This window comes from Dromiciops gliroides, chromosome 1, assembly GCF_019393635.1.
Source record: "Dromiciops gliroides isolate mDroGli1 chromosome 1, mDroGli1.pri, whole genome shotgun sequence".
NCBI lineage: Eukaryota > Metazoa > Chordata > Mammalia > Microbiotheria > Microbiotheriidae > Dromiciops > Dromiciops gliroides.
In genome coordinates, this window is record NC_057861.1 from 259,340,955 (window position 1) to 259,364,667 (window position 23,713).

Genomic DNA, 23,713 nt, shown 5'->3' on the forward strand with positions numbered 1-23,713 from the left:
TGGAGTTTACCTTAAAATGATAATTACTGTTTATCTAAAATCATCAGCAAGCATTATCTATAATGGGGATAAGATAGAAACCTTCTAAATACAATTAGGGGACACAAAAGTAATAAAAGAAGAAAATGAAATTAAAGGAATTTGAATAGCAATGAGGAAATAAAGCTATCACACCTTGCAGATGATGTGATGTTATACATAGGAAATTCTAGAGAAGCAACTAAAAAAATACTTGAAATTATTAACAATTAGCAAAACAAACCCACATAAATCATCAGCATGTTTATGTGTTACCAACAAAGTCAAGCAACAACAGATAGAAAGAGAAATTGAATTTGAAATAATTGTATATAATATACATTGGGAGTCTACCTGCCAAGACAAACCCAAGAACTATTTGAACATGATTATAAAACACTTGTCATGTGAATAATGTAAGATCTAAACAATTAGAAAAAATCAATTGCTTGTCGATAGGCTGAGTCAATATAATAAAATGATAATCCTACATAAATTAATCTATTTATTTAGTATCATACCAATGAAAATATCAACAAATTTTCTTTTTAACCTAGAAAAATATAACAAAATTCATCTAAAAGAAAACTCAAATATATCAAAGGAATCAATGAAAAAATGTTAAAGAAGCTGGTCTAGCAGTGCCAGATCTCAAATGGCATTATAAAGCAGTAATTATCAAAACAATCTGGTAGTGATTAAGAAATAGAGTAGCGGATAGGTTGAATAGAAGAGGTATGAATTACATTATAATAAATGACTATAATAATTTAGTACAGGATAAACACAAAAATCCAAACTTTTGAAACAAAAAATCATTATTTGACAAAAACTCCCGGGAAAACTGGAAAAAAATATGGCAGAAACTTGGTATAGTCTGTCATCTCAGACTGTATACTGAAATAAGGTCAAAATGGGTACATGATTTACACATAAAATTTGATACCATAAGCAAATTAAGAGATCCTGGAATAATTTATCTGTCAGATTTGTGGAGAGGGGAAAAATTAGGACCAAAATAAATATATAGGGCATTAAAATACAAAAGAGATAATTTTCATTATATAATATTAAAAAAGCTTTTGTACCAACAAAACCAATGCAACCAAAATTATTAGGAAAGCAGAAAACTAGGAAGGAATTTTTGAAACACATATCTCTGATAAAGTACTCATTCCCGAAATATATAGAGAACTGAGTCAAATTTGTAAAAATGTAAGTCATTCTCCAATTGAAAAATGGTCAAAGGATAGGGACATACAGTTTTCAAACAAAGAAATAAAAACTATCCATAGTAATATATAAAAAATGTTCTAAATCACTATTGATCAGAGAAACGCAAATTAAAACAATTCTGAGGCAACACCTCACACCTATCAGAATGGCAAATATGACAACAAAAGGGAAAATGTTGTATTTTGGATGGTATGTGGGAAAAGTGGGGCATTAATCCATTGTTGGGGGCATTGTAAATGGATCCAACCATTCTAGAGAGCAATTTGGAACCAGACCCAAATGGCTATAAAAATGTGCAAATGCTTTGATGCAGCAATACTACTGTTTAGTTTATATCCCAAATATATCCAAAAAAGAGAAAAAGACCTATTTATACAAAAATATTTATAACAACTCCTTTTGTGGTGACTAAGAATTGGAAGTCAAAGGAATGTCCTTCAATTGGGGAATGGCTAAACAAGCTATGGTATATGACTATAATGAAATATTATTTTGCTATAAGAAATGATAAGCAAGATGATTTCAGAAAGGCCTGGAAACACTTGTATGAACTGGTGCATAGTGAAATGAACAGAACCAAGAGAACATTGTGCATAGAGACAACAACATTGTTTGATGAACAACTTTGAATAACTTAACTATTCTCAGCAATGCAATGATCCAAGACAATCCCAAAGGACTACTTATGAAGCATACTATACACCTCCAAAGAAAGAACTGATATTGATTAAACACAGATTGAAGCATGCTATTTTACACTTTTGTTCTTAAATTTTTTCTTTCATTTGAGTTTTCTTATAAAAATGATTAATATGGTAATGTTGTACATAATTGCACATGTATAACCTACATCAGATTGCCACCTCAGGGATGGTGGGAGGGATAAAATTGGGAACCCCAAACTTTAAATAACAATGCCTATTTTTTTAAAAAGAGAAAGAGAGAAAGACACCTTATTGCTGAACTTCACCTAATATATCAAAATTTGACATCACTGTCTCCTGAGATCTCTAATTATTACTTAGTAAATGATAGTAAGCAATAGCAGCACATTAGTTTGCTAAAGAACCAGACAGAAGCTGGGATTCTTTCTAGTTCTTAATCAAGAATATTTTCTTCAATCTATAACACTATGTAGACAAGTCTCTTATCTAATTGTACTGTTTACACTAAATTATTAAGCAATAGGAATAGTCTTGATAATATGTCACTAGATAAAGAAACAATTAGTTTATTATTATACCAGATGCCATAACATCTATTATGAGCATACAAAACTTGTATTTTTACTTTTTCTGTATGAAGTTTCTGTGAGAAATAACCTGTTATTAAATTGCTGCTTTTCAAAACCATCAGGTACTAGAGAAGATGCATGTCAAAAAACAATCTTTCTACTGTCACTAAAGCCCAACCAGCTATATTGAAGAGTTATGGAAACTGACCTAAATCCATCATTTCTTTAAAGACTAAGAGATAAAATATGTCTGCTACTTTAAGCAGATTTTGCTCTCTGAGGGTATTTTGAAATGTTAAGTCCTGTAATAAAGAGGTGACTAAAAGTGCTATGCCTAGGAACTGGAACAAATTAGAATAGATCATGAAAGAATGTTACATTTAGATTATATTTCAAATCTATTAAAGTTATACCAAGGAGGAGGAGGCAGTCAAAATTAGACTCCAAAGTTCCAACATTTATATCATAGTTCTAGAATATTTAAGTGAAGAGATGAACCTGTATAATCATATGACATGGTATATCTTTGAAAAATGTACTCTTTATAGACTCTGTTTAAAGACAATGTTATTTAAACCATGATCCAAGGCAATGATTATTGAATCAGTAACAATATTTTGCCATTCTTATTATTCACTCTTCCTTTTCTTCATTCAATACTGTTGATGAATGAGTTTTTTTTAGTGGGCAACATGAAAACTCAAGGATAATAACTAAAATAAAAAATGATATTTTTATCAAAAAATGAAAAACTAAAGAAAACAAATGGGAAATGATAAAATTACAATTTAAAAATCACCTAAGGTTATACTACAGTGTATTTAAATAGACATAGAGAATATGGTGATTTACATATGTTCTTCCTAACTATTCCATATACATTTTTGGTACCTATTCAGATTCAAATTCTGCCTCTACTACATATGAGCCTTGTGATCATGAGAAAGTCACATAAACTCTCAGTGACCTAGAAAACTCTCAAACTATAAATTACATATGAATTGTTGACTTGCACAAGGCAGATAATGGTAATCTCAACTAATGAAGTTGAAGGTCCTGATGCTTCCTCACATACATCAACAAATCTGGGAAAGAATAGGATAACTCTATGGCTTAAAGGGAGTGTGTGTGTGTGTGTGTGTGTGTGTGTGTGTGTGTATGTGTGTGTGTGTGTGTATGTGTGTATGTATGTATGTATCAAGTAAAGCCAACAAGCATTTATTAAGTGCTTACTGTGTGCCGAGCACTTCTCCAAAAAATGGGAATAGAAAAACAAACAGAAAGAAATATGGTTTCTGTCCTCAAGAAGCTTGCATTCTAGAGGGAGAAGATATCTCTTTCAGTGTGGTATAGAAGATAAGTGCTCCTAATGCCAAAGCATGAAAAGGAAACAATAAAAATAAAATTAGTGTGTCATATCTGCAATAAGGCAAGATTTTACCTCAAAGAAGGCTAAATATTCAAAAGCTACAATCAGTTACAAGGTAGCTTCATATTTCAATATGAAAAGAGGATGAATTCTAAGAGGTCAGGTCTATCAGAGCTATTGTTCATACATGTGAACTGTTGGAATCCAACTAAAGGAAACTGGCTGGGGAAGTAGTTGAGTTGGAGTTTGGTCCTGAGTAGGTGGGGAATATCAAACACAAATCATAACAGCAATGAGAGATTTGTCTATGAGTTTGTCCTGAAATACATCTACTGTGATATTTCCTTATTATTTAGTATACAATTACTACACCCAGTTATCCTAAAATGTCCAAAAAAGTCTGATTTTGATATTGTACTTAAGCAAAATTCTTCATTTAAAGAGAATTGATGGAGTAGATTGTGTATATAGAGGCCTCCAAAGTATAAAATGCTCATAACATGATAGAAATTAATTATAATATTGAGTAAAGGGATGAGATAAACCTTTAGGATAGATGATTCTTTCATATAACAATGAATTAAATATACCACTCCTTTTATGGAAAACGTATTTGACACTAAAATAAAACCAAAATAATTGATTATGAAGGTAATTAATAAGAAGAGATGAGTTTGTGGAAATTTATTTTGATTTGGCAACCCTACCTTTGGGCTGAGATTGGAAAGCCTTAGGCCCTCAGGGTCAGCTGAGCCAGAAAGCCCTGTGGGCTGTGCAAGACACCGGGTCAGACAGCTGGGAGGAATAAGCCCCCAGCTCCCTCTGACCTGAGCAGAGGTATCTGAGAGATGCTGGACTCTGACATAGCCTGTGCTGAGGCACATGAAGCTGCTCGAAGCATGCACCGCCACCCCCCCCCACCAGCCACAGCCCTGGCTGGCGGATTAGCTTGGTCTATGGGGGTGCAGGAAGCCCCGAGATTTGAGTGGAGAGAAGAAAAGGTATATATATAGATCTGGGAGTTAGACTCAGGAGTGGGGACTAGAGACAGGGCTACAAGGACGCAGGAGAAGATGAGAAGGACTAGGAGCAGGGGAAAAGAGAGGCCGAAGGACAGTCTGATGGAGCAGACAGACAGAAGGTCGGTGAGAGAGAAACACAGGGGTTCAGCGGTGGCAGTAAGGAGGAGAGGAAAGTTAGAAGCAGGGGGATTTACAAAGTGAAAGTGTCCCAGCAGAATTAGAAGAAAGTAGCTGAGCAGGGAAAGTGTAACATGCCCTGAGGCCAGAGGCAGCTAAGGCCCTGATTGTATTTAAAAAGTTCCAGGCACAGCAGGTGGGAAAGAGACACAGCAGAAAGAGACATACCACAATGCAGTCAGGTTGTACATTTTATTTCCCTGTATTCTTAATTTGAAATAGTATCTCATAAATAAACGCTGCTTTGATTATTTGGTAAAGAGGCTTCTTAATATTTTGCTTATCAATTTGGGAGTGGAGCAGTGTGGTGGAACTTTATAAACGGCCCACAGTAAATTAATATCAGTCAAATAGCCAGTTATTCAACAGTCCCAAAATTAGTACCCCAATCAAATTAGTCCCCCCCAAAAAAAATATTCCACAAGTTATATAGATAATATAAGATGGAGAAACCACTGTATCACAAAAGGAAATGTATGTGAGGTATCGGAATTGGGGCCATTAGAGAAAGGCTGAATTGAGAGAAGATGGGACACAATGTTGGCATATTCCATACGCTTAAGAAATGCTCATTGATTAATTGAAAATTAAAGCAAAAGATGGAAGATAGATGAATAGAAAATGAAATGTAAATGTAGGAGATGAAAATTATGAAGGAAAAAGTAGTAGTTATGCCCAAAGGGCTATAAAACTGCATGTACCCTTTGATCCAGCAATAGCACTGTTAGGTTTATATTCCAAAGACATCCCAAAAAGGGGAAAGGACCTATTTGTACAAAAATATTTATAGTAGCTCTTTTTGTGGCACCTAAGAATTGGAAATCAAAGTAATTCCCATGATTTGAGGAATGCCTAAACAAGCTATGGTATATGATTGTGATGAAATATTTTGTGCTAACCATCTACACATGAAAAAGCAAATATATGAAAAATGCCTAGACTTGCGACTGACAGGTGAGTAACCAATTGAGTTATTCCTTCAATACATATCTATGGGATAGGCATTACAACTGGACAATGAACTTAGCCCACAACTAAGTGGAAGAGAACATATACATCTAATCTGGAGCTAAACTATATGTTCTATTTTGGAGATCATTATTTCATACTATCTTGGAATCTATTTACAGAAATTTGCATTGCATTTGGGAAATTGTATAGTATTTTCAAAAGTCTTTGGTTGCTTTGTAATTCAATTCCCAATTGTTTTGACACTGATATTCTCCTGGTAATGCTATATGACTGGGTATTATGAATCACTATGATTTCTGAAGAATAAAAATGGCAAGTGACATAAAGGGTAATGGATATATACATAGTGGCTAAATATAAGCTAACATTTTATCCATGATGACTTATATGGAATAATATTAACAAAAATTTGTCTTTAGAAACAGTATGCAAAGCATTTTACATTTCAGGTTCTTTTTTGTGCCTCATAACAACTTTTTGAGGTACGTTCTAAAGGCATTCTTCTCGTTTTACATGTGAGGAAACCAAGAACAAGAAGGGCTAAGTGAATTGCCTATGGTCGTACAGCTGGTTGGAAATATGTGACTGATAAAGTAAGTGGGCTGATCATTTAGCAAGGATGCATGAAGCCTAAGTGATACACTGTATCCCAAGAGGTATTAGAATATTGAAGAAATCCTACAGCTCGTTGCATAGTCCCTCTATGGAAATTTAGGGATGGATACCAATAGATCAGAGTTACAAAGGATGAACAGGCATGTATTGGTTGCTATTTGTACAATTAGAGGAAAAGTTAGTCAGTCTTGAAGAATTTTAAAGTGCTTATTATTATCACACACACTAAGAAGTCAAATATAAATGAAACAACAACAACAACAATAACAACAACAACCAAAAACAGTCCTTGCTCTCAAGGGGAGAGAAAAATGTATATTAAGGAAGTTAAGGGAAGATGCAGCATAAGTTAGCTGAGCAGGGGCATGGTTGAAAAAGCCTAAGAATCATGAGTAGAGCCTGGAGGGAACTGAAGACATAGTTGCCTTGCTTAAATAGAGATTCTGCAAGGAACCATCCAAGCAGAGGGAGAGGCCAGTGGATCTGAGTCACTCTCAATGTGTTGAGTCTAGCATTGGAGTACTCATATTAATGAGATTATGGATCCACTAAAATATATCTTAGGCATACCTGAGCTGTCCATCTGTTAGCTCTCATTCGCACTCCACACCTGCCCCATCTCTTTACCTCATTAATATCTTTTTCATAACTTAGTGAACAATTCTAAATAAGCTTGGTCTCATTCACTTTATTTCAAAATGGACCTATCGATTTTCTATGAAACTAAAGAGTGCAGGGTTATCATGAATAGGCAATACTCATTAATATCACTAATGTTTTGATGCTACATATATATATATATATATATATATATATATATATGTACTATATCTATCTATCTATAATAGCAGAATTTCAATTCCAAAGTAGGAAGGGTGATTTCCTGCCAAGGAACAAAAGTATCCAACATTTAAATCTCCAAATAGCCCTGCCCTTTTCAGCTGCATATTCCAAAGAAGAATAATGAGAGAATTTTTAAAAAGCATCTTTATCACTTTCACACTCAGGTTCTATTCTATTTGAGGAAGGAAAGTTTTAAGGATACTTTTCTTGGTTAGGGATATGATTAAGACAAAGAACTAAAATGAATTGATGACTATAAGTCCAATGAGAGTAGAATTGAGCAACTGAGAGGAGACAGTGGTGGAGAGATATTTCAAAGGGCAGATGTGAGGTCTTGACACCATGGCTATTAGCTGAAAGACCTGTGTAGTCCTCCTATGCAAGGGAGAATCCTATTAAATGCAGCAGCTCCCAGTGGATGGGCCAGTGTCTAGCACCTCAGCTAAAGACACTATCTGAGACACAGTATGAGGGAGGAAGGAAGGAGAAATAGTTGTGTACCTGCCCCCTGCAAAGGAAAATATTTCTAATTACAGAATCTTTTAGTGGATGATGGAGGTGCCTGACAAAATTATACTCTTACCCCACTCCAGCACCTCTCCCATAGCAGAGACTAGTCATATTATCTCTGGTGAGTGTTGGACAGGGTAACAAATTTCCATGAAGATAGATGAAGATCAGCTTGTGCAGAGTAGTGGTACCTATATGAAAAAAAATTAAGTTTTCTGTGTTCTCCATCCCTAAGTAATTAACTACATGTGATCTCTATGCAGGTCCATTCTTCTACTAAGGGTAAGTAAATTTATGGGAAAGCTAGCCAAAACTTGAAGAAGGAGCTATCCTATAATTTTTATTCTTATGCTATTTAATTGAATACCTTTTCCTTGAACTGAACATATTTTGCATTGGTTGTTCCACATGACTGGAATATTCTCCCTTATCACCCTCACCTCCTGGATTTCCTGGCTTCATTCAAGACTCAGTTCATATCCCATGATCTTCATGAGGTTTTTCCCTGCCCCCCACCCCAATGCTAGTGCATTGCCTCCAAGGTTAATTTTAATTTACTCTACATAGATTTTGAAGAGCATAGTTATTTGCATGTTGTTTCCCTCTGGACTCTGAGATCCTTTTTTGGTATCCTTGATACTTAGCACAGTACCAGGCACATAACAAGTACTAATGTTTGGTGACTGACTGATGGCTTGGGTTAAAAGTAAAAATAAATTATATAGTAAATTTTCCCAAGAGCTATGGTTTACAGAGAATTCTGATCTATAAAGTATCTAAAACCTGTGACAGATTTTCAGGAACCCATGGATGAGGGCACCCCTAGGTACAACACCTGTATTATTTCTGCCTAAAAATATTCTTTGTGAGAAAAGTAAAACACAATCATCTTTCACTTATTAAAATGGGTAAATATTTATAAGCATACAAGTCATTCCTCAATTGATAAATGGCCAAAGGATGTGAACAAGCAGTTTTCAGAAGGAGAAATCAAAGCTACCTATAGTCACATAAAAAAAAATCTGTAAAGAATTAGTGATTAGAGAAATGCAAATTAAAACAACTTTGAGGTACCACCTCACCCCTATCAGATTGGCTAAAAGACAAAAAAAGGAAATGAACAAATAAAGTGTATGTGGAAAAATTGGCACAATAAGGAACTGTTGGTAAAATTGTGAACTGGTCAGACCATTCTGTAGAACAATTTGGAACTATGGACAAAGAGCTATAAAAATGTGTATATCCTTTGACCCAACAATAGCACTATTAGGTCTGTATCCCAAAGATATTTTCTTATTAAAATGGTTATAACAGCTCTTTTTATGGTGGCAAAGAATTATAAATTGAAGAGATGCCCATCAACTGAGTAATGGCCGAAGAAGTTGTGGGATATAATTGTTATGAAATACTCTTTTACTGTAAGAAATGGCAAGCAGGATAGATTCAGAAAAAAACTGGGAAGATTTACATGAACTGATGCAAAATGAAATATCTTGTAATTATCAACGGTGAATGACAGTTATTCTCTGCAATACAAAATAATCCACAATAATTCCAAAGGATTTAGGATGAAAAAAGTGCTATCCATCTGCAGAGAAGTAACTGATTAAGCCTGAATGCAGATTGAGGCATAATTTTTTACTGTATTATTTACTCTAATTTTAAAAAATAAATGTTAAAGATTTTTGTTTAAATGTAATTTATGGGGAAGTCTAAAATAATTCTATACAACTGCTCCAAGCTAATTTTGGGGAAACATTAGAAGTTACCAGTCGTAAGGTATACATATTATAAATGAGGAATGGCTAAAACAAAGTGACTTCAAAATGCTCTGTTTTTAGTGAATTTATGCATACCAATCTATGAGTAATTGGTCTCTAATCTGCTCAGTATATGTTGAAAAAGGGAAAAAAGGGGGGAAATCCCAGCAGGATATGAGAAGCAACATATCAAATCTATGGAAAATAAAGTAATTGCTTTTAAAAATTATTTTATATATATTTGATAGTAATATAATTTTACAGTTACAAGAAACTTTATACAGTGTATGTCATTTAAACCTCAAAGCAATTCTTTTAGGGAATTTGCTATGAGGATATGAGGATTTTACTCCTAAGAAGAGATGTGAAAGCAGTATTTAGTATCTGTTATTTTTTCAAAAAGGAAAGGTGAAGATTTTTTGGAACCTATAGCATCTTGTCATTGCCAGAATATCTTTTGGCGGGGATGGACTGTGACTTCTCTAGACACATGTATGCTTCTCTTTCCTGGCACTTCTTCCCTTTTCTGGAATCTTCTATGATCAGAAACATCTAGATAGCCATTAGGGAGATGTTACCTCTCTCTATAAAATCCCTAGTCATTCTCATCTCTGAACTGCTCTATGGCAATGAATGACAAGGTATCAAAGGTGTCCATCCCAACCAATGAGGAGAGTGGCAATATCTTCCTGTAATAAGCCAAAGACAAGAAATATCCTCTTAAAGAACTATGCTATGGCCTCCTTATTGAGGTTCTTATATCTGTAGATGAGTTCCATTCTTTTCCTTCTCCATCTAGTTATGGAGGTATCAACTACTGCATGAGTTTGGGGACAGGAGGAGTAATTACTCCAATATCCCTTCCTCAGTTGTTCTTCCCTTCCACTGTGTTCCCTACTTGAGATGTTGCCATTTAAACCATATAACCTTCCATTAAGCAGGCCATACAAAGTCCTCTAGTCTTGTATTAAATTCCTTTCTAATTAACTCTTCAAAATATTACATCAGACTATGATGCATTTTAAAATTAGGTATCTATTGATAGAAAAGAGAATTCTACTGCTCACATATTACACAAAATGAAAACTTCCTTCTATTACAAATTTTAGCAAGTTTTAGTTTTTTATCTCTCTTGCCTCTACCTCTTTCACTGTAAACTGAATATAAGATCATAACCTTTTGGAAATAGGCCTGAAAGATCATCTAGATTAAGAGTCTTTGACCTGGGGTATGATAACTTTTTTTTTTCTTTTGCGGTGCAATGAGAGTTAAGTGACTTGCTCAGGGTCACACAGCTAGTGTCAAGTGTCTGAGGCCAGATTTGAACTCAGGTCCTCCTGAATCCAGGGCTGGTGCTTTATCCATTGTACCACTTAGATGCCCTCCAAGAACTTTTTTATAAATATTTTGAGACCAGTATTTAATATAATTAATGCATTTTATTATATGTATATGCATGTCTATACATATAGAAACAGACAGAGAGAGAGTTATTCTGGGAAGGGGTCTATAGTCTTGACCAGACTACAAAAGGGGTCCATGACACAAAAAATAGGTAAAAACCCCCTGATGTAGATCAACACCCTTCTATTACCAATGAGGAAACTGAGGCCTGTAGTTAAATGACTCTTTTTAGGTCAAAAAGCCAGTTAATAGAAGATCTGGGATTAGGATCTAGAACTTCTGACAGTGTTTTCCTAATAAAATTAAGTCAGTAATGGAGATGTAAAAACATTTATTTTTTTAAATTCATATTTAGTTTTGAAATATATTTTATTTATATAAACTATACCTTTGGGTAATATCCCAAGAATCCACTTCAAACAATATAAGAAAGCCTTTCTTTCAAGCCTTGAGATAGGATGATATGAGAAGCTTTCCAGTTTCTACATTTTGACCCTTATAATATTTTCTCCTGTAAACTGCTCCATGCTATGTATAAACATCTCTTCTCTCAGAATGATGCAAAGCATCAGACTAAGCAGGAAAATGAATAAGTACTTGTATTTCAAAAGCATTCACTGCTGTGATGCAAAATAAATAAAAAAGTGAAATAGAAAAGCCCTAGTGTTGGTTGGGCAGTTATAAAGGAACTATAGGTACCATCCAACTTGAAAGTGAGATTTACTCTAAGTGCCAATGAGGCACTACCTGGAGGTGAGTGGGCTATACTTACAGTCCATAAAAAAAGACTGCCTTTTATAAATCAAAAGTCTGAATGGAAATTACATAAGGAAGATTAGTAGTTTAAAATGTTGATTATTCTTATATAACAAGGGAAGTTCATGGGGAACTTTTTCTGTTTTCAATGGCTTTAAATTTGGCATCAATTTTAAACTTACTTGCTAAATGAGTGACTGAATAAACTTTCAAGGAAGATTGCCGCACATGTACTACAATGAGAATAATCTGTCTGCAAAGCATCCAAAGTGGATTGCAAGCTAATCAACCCCCAGATACTTTAAATCTCAATCCAGAATGGACATGTTTTTTTCTTAAATGCATTGTACATTTCTTTAGTTTACTGTATGTAATAAACATTTTCTGACATAAGTTATTAAACCACATTAAAACAATGCCAACAAACCCATCAGAAAAAACAGAGTTGGTTAAGCCCCTAGTACAAGGCATTCTTCACTAAGCATACAAAATTTAAGATTATAGTCTCTGCCTTCAAAAAACTTACATTTTATTAAGAGAAAACATGCACAAATATATGAATATACCAAATAGATACAAAATAAATGCAGGGCAATTTCAGGAACTCATTAGAAGCTGGGAAAACAAGAAGTGGCTCAAAGAGAAGATGGCATTTCAGCTGAGCTTTGAAGGAAGCTCTATTTTCTTATTTGTCTTCATTGTATAACACAAAATAATGAGCTGATTTCTCAGTCCTCTCATTGGTATTGATAAGTTGGGTCCCCAGAGGTTGTCATATCTCACTGCAGGGGTCTAAGGGGTTGGCAGAGTCTTTCTAATGAATAGCCAACAAATCCCCATTGAAGTGCTTCCTTTTATGATTATCAAGAGACATAAATTAGTCAGCCAGACTTAATTAGCTTCTAGAAATACACTTTTACTAAAGTAGTATAATTGGTAGAGGGCAGCTAGGTGGCACAGTGGACAAAGCACTGGGCCTGGAGTCAAGAATACTCCATCCTCATTTATTCAAATCTGGCCTCAGAAAATCAATAGCTCTGAGACCTTGGACAATTCACTTTACTCATTTTGTCTCAGTTTTCTCATCTGTAAAAATGTGCTGGAGAAAGAAATGGCAAGCCACTCTTGTATCTTTACCAAGAAAATCCCCAATTGGGTCACAGAGAATCAGATACAACTGAAATGACTGAATAACAACAAAAAGTTGGTAGAAATCTCTGTCCATGAAAGTCTGACAGACTTTCCTACAAGTACATACAGAGTCCAGGGGGAAAGTGTGCTCAATTTTAGAGGCCATATATAGGAAAGGGCTAATGCAGCCTTTGGAAGTCTTGTCTGTAGCTTTCAAAGGTGTTACTCCTAGGTGTGGTATCATTTTCCCCTTGAATATGCCTTTCCTCAATACATTAGTCTATCCTTGGATCCTGAAGCAGACCCTAACACCAACGAACATTATTCTGAGTGATATTGCTAAAACAATGAAGAAAAAATATATCTTCTGGTCCTCTGAAATATATGTCTTCCTCTGGTCAACGGTAGCAGAAGAGATTAAGACCAAGGCCAAGGCCTACCTTAAGCAATTCCTTCTCAATCCTTGACTGGAATAGTTCTGTCCTAATCCACCACTTGCTCCAATGCCCAATTCCAAACGGGGACACTGGTTTTATACAAGTCTCATAGGGTGAGGCCAAGTCCTTAAACCAGTATCAATAAACTTCTAGTTGTACTTAGTGGACATGTCCAGGCCTTGATCATATCCAGCTCACACATGATTTATTAATTTGATTGAGATATATTTTCAGCTGATACAGATAACAGAACCAAATGAGATGGAATTATTTAAACTCTCACTTCTACAATCATGGATTTTCCTGCCAAATCTATTATACATTGAGAATCTAATAAAATAAGCTATTAAAACTGAGTGATGAAAATTAGGTTGTACTTTTAAAGGGTAAGTTTAGAAAGGGAAAAATAGTATTTTCTAAAGAATTACTTAATTCAACAATTATTCATTAATATTCTATTATGTCTGATGCACTGGAAGAGATGTGAAGATAAACAAGGCATAGTATTTACCCTCAAAAAGCTTAAAATCTTGTAGGGGGTGATAGGACTAGCAAACAAAATTATGGTAGTCCTTAAAACAAATAGAACAGGCTTTATAATCATATGAGACAGTGCAAAGAAGGCAACATGTACAAAGTAACATTTAAGTTGGTCCTCGAAGAATGGGTAGAATATCAGCAAGGAGAGAGAAAAATAGCTAACATTTATATGGCACATTAAGATTTACATAGGGGCAGCTAGGTGGCACAGTGGATAGAGCACCGGCCTTGGAGTCAGGAGTACCTGAGTTCAAATCCAGCCTCAGACACTTAACACTTACTAGCTGTGTGACCCTGGGCAAGTCACTTAACCCCAATTGCCTCACTAAAATAAAAAAAAAAAAAGATTTACATAGCACCTTGTATACTAATATATCTCAGCTAAATTTCATAATAGCCTTATCAGGTGGCTAATTTTATCATTATACCCATTCTACATAGGAGAAATCTAAGGCTCAGGAATATTCATTTGTCCATGGTTACAAAGCTAGTAAGAAGCAGGATTCACAACTCCATATTTTTATTAAGCACAGTTGCCACTAAATATCCCTAGGGATGAAAGGAAGATTCCAGGAATAGGGAGATGAATGAAAAAAGCTCAGAAGTAGGAAAACTGAGAGAATGTTTAGAGAATTGTTCAGGATTGATAGAACATAAAGTACATGATGATGTATAGTATAAATCACAGAAGAAGGCAGACTATGGAGGTCTTGAATACTTGCTTAAAGATTTTGGTTTTTACTTAGTGTTATATTAGGAGGCCACTGAAGGATTATTTGAGGAGTAGAGAAGGATAAGTATATCTGTGTATTACGAAGATTAATCTGGCATATGTGTATAGGAAAGATTGAAGAGGGGAGAATTTGGAGAGAGAAGCCTTTTAGGAAGTTATTGTTTCATACTTATACCATCAAAAAAAAAATAAATCTTGACCAGGGGTGGAAGGGAAATCAAACTGATATTTCTAAATAGATACCTTATGGATCTATTAATGTCATTTTTATGAACAGTATTATTTTGATTTTATAACTCAAAGAACTTTGAGTTCTTCTTGGTGGTCCTGTCTACCCTTAATATGGGACTTGATGAACTACATCATTTAAATTTTCATGGCAGAATTGGTACCCTGGTAGTCTTCTTTCAAAGAGGTCATAAATTTATTGTTATGGGGAAAGTAAAATATCCTTCCCTATTGCAGCCAAAATATTATGCCTTTGAAAGAAGATTACCATGGCACTGACTTTCCTATCAATTTTTAAATGAATTATCCCTATTGGTTAAAAATGAGCAGATATAAAGTAATGTAGTGATAGCTACACAAGTATTTATAAAGATGTTCAGAGATTTACAGCTGAAAGGAAGCTCATTGTTCATCTATAACAACCTCCCCATTTCTTAAATGCCAAAACTGAGGCCCAAGAAGATTAAGTGGTTTGCCAAATTTCACACAAGTAGTAATTCCCAGGGGTAGGATTTTCATTCAGGTCCCTGAACTATAAAGATAATACTCTTTTCACTTTACCATTAGTATTTCAATTTCTAAAGAATAGAATAATAACTAGCATTTACTTAAGTAAATTTTGAAGTTTGCAAAGTATATTACAAATATTATCTCTTTTGATCTTTAGAACCACCCTGTCATGTAGATGTTGCTATTATCACTATATTTTGCAGATGAGAAACCTGAATCAGAAAGAGGTTAAGAAACTTGCTTATGGCTGCACAACTAATAAGTGTCTGGGGTTGTTTTTGCCTCATCTTCCTAACTCCCACCACAGTTCCACCCAGATACCTCCAAGCTTAAACTGGAAGGGAACTTAAAAGGCATCAAGTTCAACTCTATCATTTTATAGATGAGGAAACTGAGGCTCAGAGAGGTTAAATGATTTCTCAAAGTCAGCCCTAGTAAGAATCTGAGGTAGAATTTGAAACTAGACCTTGCTAATTCCAAGTATAGTGCCTTATCTAATCCAACAGGCTTCTTAACACACATCTTTTCACTAAGATGAAAATATTCCTCCACCCCCCAACCTCTAGTAGTCTAATTTTTTTTAACAAAATTAGGACAGTGAAAGACATCTCCAAGAAACAGATCTCTATATAAAAATATTTCCTTCAGTCATCAACTAACATCTAAATTCTGCAGTGTATATTTACTTACTTTTTCAGTTTCTCTCGAATGTTTGGATCTTTAATTTCATTATGAAGATCCTCAAAGTTCTCAACAGAAGTTAAGTTACAGAAAACCCTGAAGTCAGTATATGGTGGGATTCCATGGTCACGCCCCCTTTGGATGTTGGTGGCAGCTAAATCCAAAGCCACAGAATGCGCCATGGAAAACAGCTTCTCTGTCAGTTCCAGATTCAGAAGCTGAGAAGGTACCCGTAATTTCCCAGCAACACCAAAGAGCCCACGGAGGAGTGGATCAATACCACCTTCCTGAAGTATCCTGAAGGGTGAGAAGAAGGCCTTGTGGAGAGGAAGATGGCCTTCAGGGATTTCACCAAAGGTGTCATTCAAACGATAAAGAATGGGATTGATCAATGTGTGGCCAAATCTCAATGCTGCAGTAGCAAAAGAATTAATAATTCCTGAATTCACATTAGGGTTATATCCCTTGTAATTACCTAGCATCTTCATCCCATGATCCCCAAGGATCTTGGGCAGCCAGTGACTGTATGTGATATGTTGCATCTGTGCACCAACAATTTTTCTGGCTTCATTATAAATTGTATCTCCATCCCAGTGTGGGTTCAGTGTAAACAATTCTGTGGCTATCCGATTGTGTTCTCGGAACCACAATGTGTGCATGGCTGTCAGAGCAAGCTGCTCATTGGCTCTGTGGTCCCCAGCAAGGAAGCATGGGATCATACTTTCATTTTCGTCCCGTGTACATTCAGTTGGTGGGCCTGTGGAAAATGGCAGTAAGTGCTTTTCAGAAGAGGGGATAAGTAGCCCTTTCTTAAGCAGACCTCTCTGACCTACATGATCCCTAAGCTCTTCTGATTCCCGGTCAGAACTTCCATAAACATTAGAAGCATCAATGTAGGCTGTTAATTGGTTAATTTGTTCTCTTGCATAAACTGAGCTCATCATCAAGGAGGTCATACCACTGCCACACACAGGGCTGGAACGGACAAAGAACATACATCGTGCATTTGCCACCCGAGCATCATTCTGGGGGACAAAGATGGGGAAACAAGGAGGGTCATTAGTACACACAGAGCTACATGACCGACCATCAGAAAAACGAGACATACTCAGTGCAGGCACTGTTTGATCTAAGTCATGGTCTAAAAATTGGCCCCATTGCATCAACATATGAGTGTATCGATCATCTGGGGTAATGGTTGCTGTTGCAACCATTTTTGTAGAGACAATCCTGGGTAGTGGTAGTGGATACTTATTGGTAAAAGAATTTGGGGTGACACCCCGGGGCAAATTGAAGCCATTTTCATATACAGGTTTTAGGATACGTTCAAAAGCAGTCATAGAAGCCCCCCACATTGGGTTCTGTAAGTTGTTACATGTGCCATCATGGGTTCTATACTTTTGATGGAAACAAATATCAGAGCAATTTGGAGAGCGTCTGTGGGCTGTGCATCCAGAGAGGTTGGCAATGAGGCTGAGGTAGTGTGGAGACACCAAGTCATTGTAACGAAATTCTGAAATATAGAACAGTGGAAAAATATTAAAGTAGCTCAAAAAACCAACTGGAAAGATAATTTATCAAATGTTGAAAACCTATCACACTGTAGGAATACTGAGAATGCAGAGTCAAGTGTGCTTTGACTGAGGATTCTACACAAAGCCACCTCATGATGTCTGTGGTTATTTTTAAATTAAAAAAAACTGTAAAGACATATCATTGTGGGGTGTGAGGGGGGAGAGGACCAGGCTTATCCCTTGCTCCTATGCCTTTAATAAAGGACTTGTATTTACTAACAGATTGTCTCACCTCTAGATTTCTGAAAACATTTCAATGAAAGTTCTAAGAGTAAAATCAAAGGATATTTCAAATTTCATAAGGGCAACAGAATAATACAAAGGAAATTAAACAGCTAAATAAAACAGGTTAGAAATTGAATGACGCACTCAAAAATCGTAAGTTAATTAATCTAGTAAAACAATTGTAAAGTGACATACAAAAAATTGTTGGTATATAAAAGTAGAACTGTCAAATAATAAAGTAATGAAAGTGAAGTTTATATAGAGAACACATATATGTGTGTGTGTGTGTGTATACATATACATGCAAACACAAAAATATGTGAAAAACCTATTTATTAGTGAGTAGATAAGTAGAATTCATCATGACTTCAATATTCAATTCAGGAGCTATTTCTTCCAAGAGGCTTTTCCTTATTAACCCAATTGTATGAATTCCTCTAAAACAGCTTCATTTATTTTGCACATAGCCTATATTTTCATATCTATATATATTCTGCTTTTAATGTTAATGACTGTCTCTTTTTTTGTTTGTTTCTGAATTGTTGGTTCCCAGCAGTCTCTGCCATCTACTAAACTTCAGGAATGTTGATTCATTTATTTGGCTGATTGATTAATTGATCTCCATAAAAATGATGAAAATACAATGTGAAAAATATATATTCATGTTTATATATATGCATGCATAGCCACATATCATTATAAGAACCCCAAAGAAACTGGCAAAATATCAGGAAGCTCTAGGGCATAATTCCAAAGAAAAGATTTATTGGAAATGACTTAAATAAGTCAAAATTAGAAGATAAATATCTAGGGATACAGGCAGGTAGGTGGTATAGTAGATAGAATCCTGTGCCTGGGGTCAGGGAAGAGTCATCTTCCTGAATATGACTCTGGCCTTAGCTTTGTGACCCTGGGAAAGTCACTTAAACCTGGTTGCATCAATTTCCTCACCTATAGAACGAGATAAAAAAGGAAATGGCAAAACACTCTAGTATATTTGCAAAGAACACCCCAAATGGGATCATGAAGAGTTGGACATGACTGAAAAATGACAGAACAATAACAATGCAGGGCTATGTAAGGAGCTAAAATACCAAGTCAAAACTAAAAGCTAAGGATATAGATAAAACAGAAGATACTCCTTTGAAATAAAAATTCAACTCATTTGTAATCACAAAGTTAAGCTATTGACTCATTTTAAGGGCTATTAAGCACCCCCCCCAAACATGTCTTTTTGAGTTGCCATATTTTCCAGAACACTAGACCCAGAACATGTATGAGGCCCTGAATATTCCAAGGATGAAGCACTCCCTGAACTGACAAAATTTAGTGTTGCACCCCAAGCTGGACTCCCTGTGTGTCCTTGGGAGACAAGACAGGTGCCAGTCACTCTGTGGAGGGCTGGGATAATGCTTGTGTAGCTGGGGTCTTTTGCAGATAAGTGAACCTTGATATATTCTTCATAGTCAAGCACTTCCCAAGGGAAAACAATGTGACTTTTGCCATCACCTTGTTCCTCCCTCTGAAGAGTGAATTTGTCTTTTTTCCCGCCTCTCTTCTGCACTGTCCCCCTCACATGTCATGGGCCTCCCTGATTTCCTCCTCCCTTTCTTCTGCTATTATAAAAAAAGCAAATGTCTGTAAGGACTATGAACTCTGATCCAGTTTTCATTTCAACTTGTTTGATCATTTCTCTTGTAATAAACCTAGTTATCATGTAAGTTTTGAGAAGATGTGATTTCCCATTGACACATAGAACAGAAAACTTGTACTTATGAATCCATGTTGTTGTTTTTACATAATTTTCAAAGAGGAGCAAAGATATAAGCCATAATGTCTTGACTTACATGTGAATTGGGTTTAAGGGAGGCAGAGTCACAAAATATTATTTGCCTCACTCTCTCTTCCAAAATCACTGAAGTCCAGTGGAACAAAAACCAAGATGAGAGTCAATAGCTTCAGGATGCAGTGGATGACCTTTTCAACGTCTGACCAAACTCTAAGCACTCCACAGAACCTGCTTCATTCCATTTCATGACTATTGGTACTAATTGTTCTCATCTGCCCATTCTGCTGGGAGAAGTCTCTACATGCTTGGGGTAGACATCACCCTAACATGCTAACTGATTTGAGGCCTGTCAGTTACCCTAAACCTGGTTTAACCTGTCTGCTAACACGGTTTTACTGGGGTATGGCCACTATGCATGGTACAGCTTCTTATAGTCACAGGTGAGAGTTGGGGTGTAGAGAGTATTCAGGGAGATTAGTGCCCCTGGGGTGCAGCTAGGTGGTGCAGTGGATAAAGCACCAGCCTTGGATTCAGGAGGACCTGGATTCAAATCTGGCCTTAGACACTTGACACTTACTAGCTGTCACTTAACCCTCACTTCCCCGCCAAAAACAAGAACAAAAACAAAAAAATCCGGCCTCAGACACTTGACACTTACTAGCTGTGTGACCCTGGGCAAGTCGCTTAACCCTCATTGCCCCAAAACACACACACACACACACACACACACACACACACACACACACACACACACACACACACGAGAATGTTGCCTCTGATTTGAGGACTTGCCAAGCCCTTTTCATGGCTGCTTTTCCACCTTTGGTGTCCAACTCTCATCTGATGTTCAACCATAGTTCCAATAAATCCATTTATCATCAATATGAGTGGTTGCTCCAGTGCTGGAGATCTGTACTTTCTTATCCCCATTTACATACATACATACACAAACACACACACACCCTATATATCTATGTCTATGTGGGTATACATATATACATATATGTAAATATATTTCCCTTTTCACATAAATATTCATATAGTCCAATATAGGCATATATACCTATATGTATGTATATATGTAAATTGGGGAAGAGTCACACAGGACAATGAGGCATGAATTTCTACCACTCAGTGAGTATATGTGTATACATATATATATATATATATATATATATATATATATATATATGCACATATCCATTTTATCCATTTGTATATGTGTATAGACATGAAATCCTTCAATGGACTCAAGGTTCTGGGTCTTCTATTCCATCTCTTGCCATTGGCTACCTCTCATTGTCACTCTATAACTAATTCACTTTTTGCCATTATACTTATCTTTAATGATTTCCTTTATGCCACTGGCTCTTAAGTAATTTGTCATCAGGAATCTGCACAGTCTACTCCTGCCTTTCATGTCTTTCTTCATTTATGTCCTGCATGACTCAAAATTTTTACTATTTTCAGAAGCCATGGTACTCAGTGACTCACAAGCACATTGAATCAAAGGAGGAATGCTGACACTATTAAGAAGGATTTTTGTTTTATGGAGAAGCACAAGGTCATTAGAAGCATAACACAATATCCTGTGACAATCCAGGATGTTCTCCTGTGGAAGTCTGAGCCCATCTCATGAAGGGTCAGCCCTTTGTTTCACTTTTGTTCTTGATTCCTAGCACCTAAAGCGTGGGAGACACTTAATATTTGTGGATTGTTATAGTTATTGATAAGCCTGCTTTGCAGGTTTCCCACTCGACTTCATATCATAAACTGGATAATCTGCATAATGGGCATTCTTCAGTTATATGACTTTTCTGAGGGGATGATGAGGCTGAATTCAGGTCAGTAAGGCGGATAAGTGTGCATCATCATCTTCTGAAGACAAATTGAAGCCACAAGGACTTTATTTCAAGAAAATTATAGGACACATAAAATATATGCAATTAGTTTAGGATAGATGTAAAGTACATGTAATCATGCTAGAAAGATATAGGTGAACAGAACATGTATACTTGTGTGTATACACATACATTTGTATGGATATACACTTATAAATTATGTGTGTATATGCACACATATACACGTACCCCTACAGAAGTAGTATGAAATAATAGAAAGAGTTGAGTATGATAAGTGAGGGAGGTGATGGAACAAGCATTAATTAGGTACCCACTAAACACTAGGCACTAGTAACTCATTTGATCCTCACAACAACCCTGGGAGGTAGGTGGAATTATTATCGCTATTTTAAAGTTGAGGAAATAGAAATACAGGTTAAGTGATTTAGCCAGGGTCAGACAGCTAAGAAGTATCTGAGGATGAACTTGAACTCGGTCTTCCTGACTCCAGGTCCAGTGCTCTATGTACTGAATAACTCAGCTGTCCCTAATGGGTGAGAATTCAGGTTTAAATATTGGTTTTCACATATATTAACTCTATGATTATAGACAGATCACTTAAGTTTTCTGAGTTTGTAAAACCTGTCCCAGGTATCTGTTCCAAACAAGGACTCTGACAATGCAGTCAGACTCTCATGGGTACATTTCATTGAGCCAAGGAAAAGGAAGCTTATACTAGTTTATAGGAGAATCATACAGTAGATGTGCATAGATTCATATTCATTGACAACTGAATTCATCATTAAAAGAAAAAGGTTGGGTTCAGGTTCAATTTAGCAAATATTTATTTTAGCCCCTACTCTGTACAAGGCTCAGGATGAAAAGATAGATCCTCATAGAGCTGACATTCTATTGACTGCTATAACATATGTACCAAGAAGTAAGGATAATGTAATTTCCTGAAGGAAGAGCAGAAACCATTAGGAATATCAGGAAATGCTATTCTTTGGAGATGTTATGTGACCTAAGCCTTTCATGAAGAAGGGTACAGTTTCTAACATACAAAACTGAGGAAGAAGTGTATCCTGGGCATAATGAGTAACCTATGCAAAGACAAAGACATAGAAGGTAGGATGCCAATGTGGTCAACTTGTTATAACAGAGGTTACAAGAAACAGGTTAGGGGATAGTAATATAAAGTGTCTTATAAGATACATAGGAGCCAGGTTGTGGAAGACTTGGAATGCCTGGTTGACCAGTTTGCATTTTACCTTAATGCAATGTTTCTCCAACTTCTTGGTCTCATAACACCCTTTACACAATTAAAAATTATTGAGGCCTCCCCAAAGATCTTTTGTTTATGTGGATTACATCTCTTGATATTTACAATATTAGAAATGAAAAGTTCTTAGTATTATTGTGACAATAATTTTGACTTCAAAGACACGGCCTTTCCCTGCCAACCCCTTTGTCATGGTCTTATTTCTGGAATACACTTTGAAAACTTCTTCCCTAGAGAAAATGAGAAGCTGCCAAAGATTTTTGAATAGGGAAGGGACATATTCAGATCTATCCTTTAGAAAGACTACCTTGATAATTGCAGAGAGGACTACTAAGAGAGGGGAAAGACATGAAACAGGGAATCCTGGTAGCAGGCTATTACAATAGCACAGGATAGAGAAGATGAGGGCCAGAGTTATGATTATGGGTATGTGGACAAAAAGACTCAACACTGCTTTACAGGGAAAGTTATTGAGATTTGACAATGGATGGGATGTGGGGTGTAGGGGAGGGAAAAATAGATGCTTTAAACATGACTGTCCATTTTAGTATCTGGGCAACCAGAAAGATAGTAAGATGCTCTGCAGAAATCAGGAATTTTGCAGAATGGCTGGTTTGGGAAAGACATATAATGAGTTCCAAAAGAACAATAAAATGAAATTAGTATATTTAGTCAGTTAATATGCATTTGAGACCATACTATGTGCCAGGCCCTTAGCTAAGCCTCAGGAATACAGTTCCTATGTTTTTTGTTCAGGGCAATGAGCGTTAAGTGACTTGCCCAGGCTCACACAGCTAGTAAGTGTCAAGTGTCTGACACTGCCAGT

General features: G+C 36.0%; 1 protein-coding gene across 1 annotated transcript in view; it reads right to left on the bottom strand.

Annotated features, from left to right (window-relative positions):
• The window catches only part of PXDNL (peroxidasin like), a 574,279-nt gene that overhangs the window by 80,917 nt on the left and 469,649 nt on the right, over positions 1-23,713 (bottom strand). The window contains exon 17 of the mRNA XM_043975169.1: positions 16,186-17,689. Within this exon, the coding sequence (XP_043831104.1) occupies positions 16,186-17,689 (1,504 nt within the window). The remainder of the gene's footprint in view (positions 1-16,185; positions 17,690-23,713) is intronic.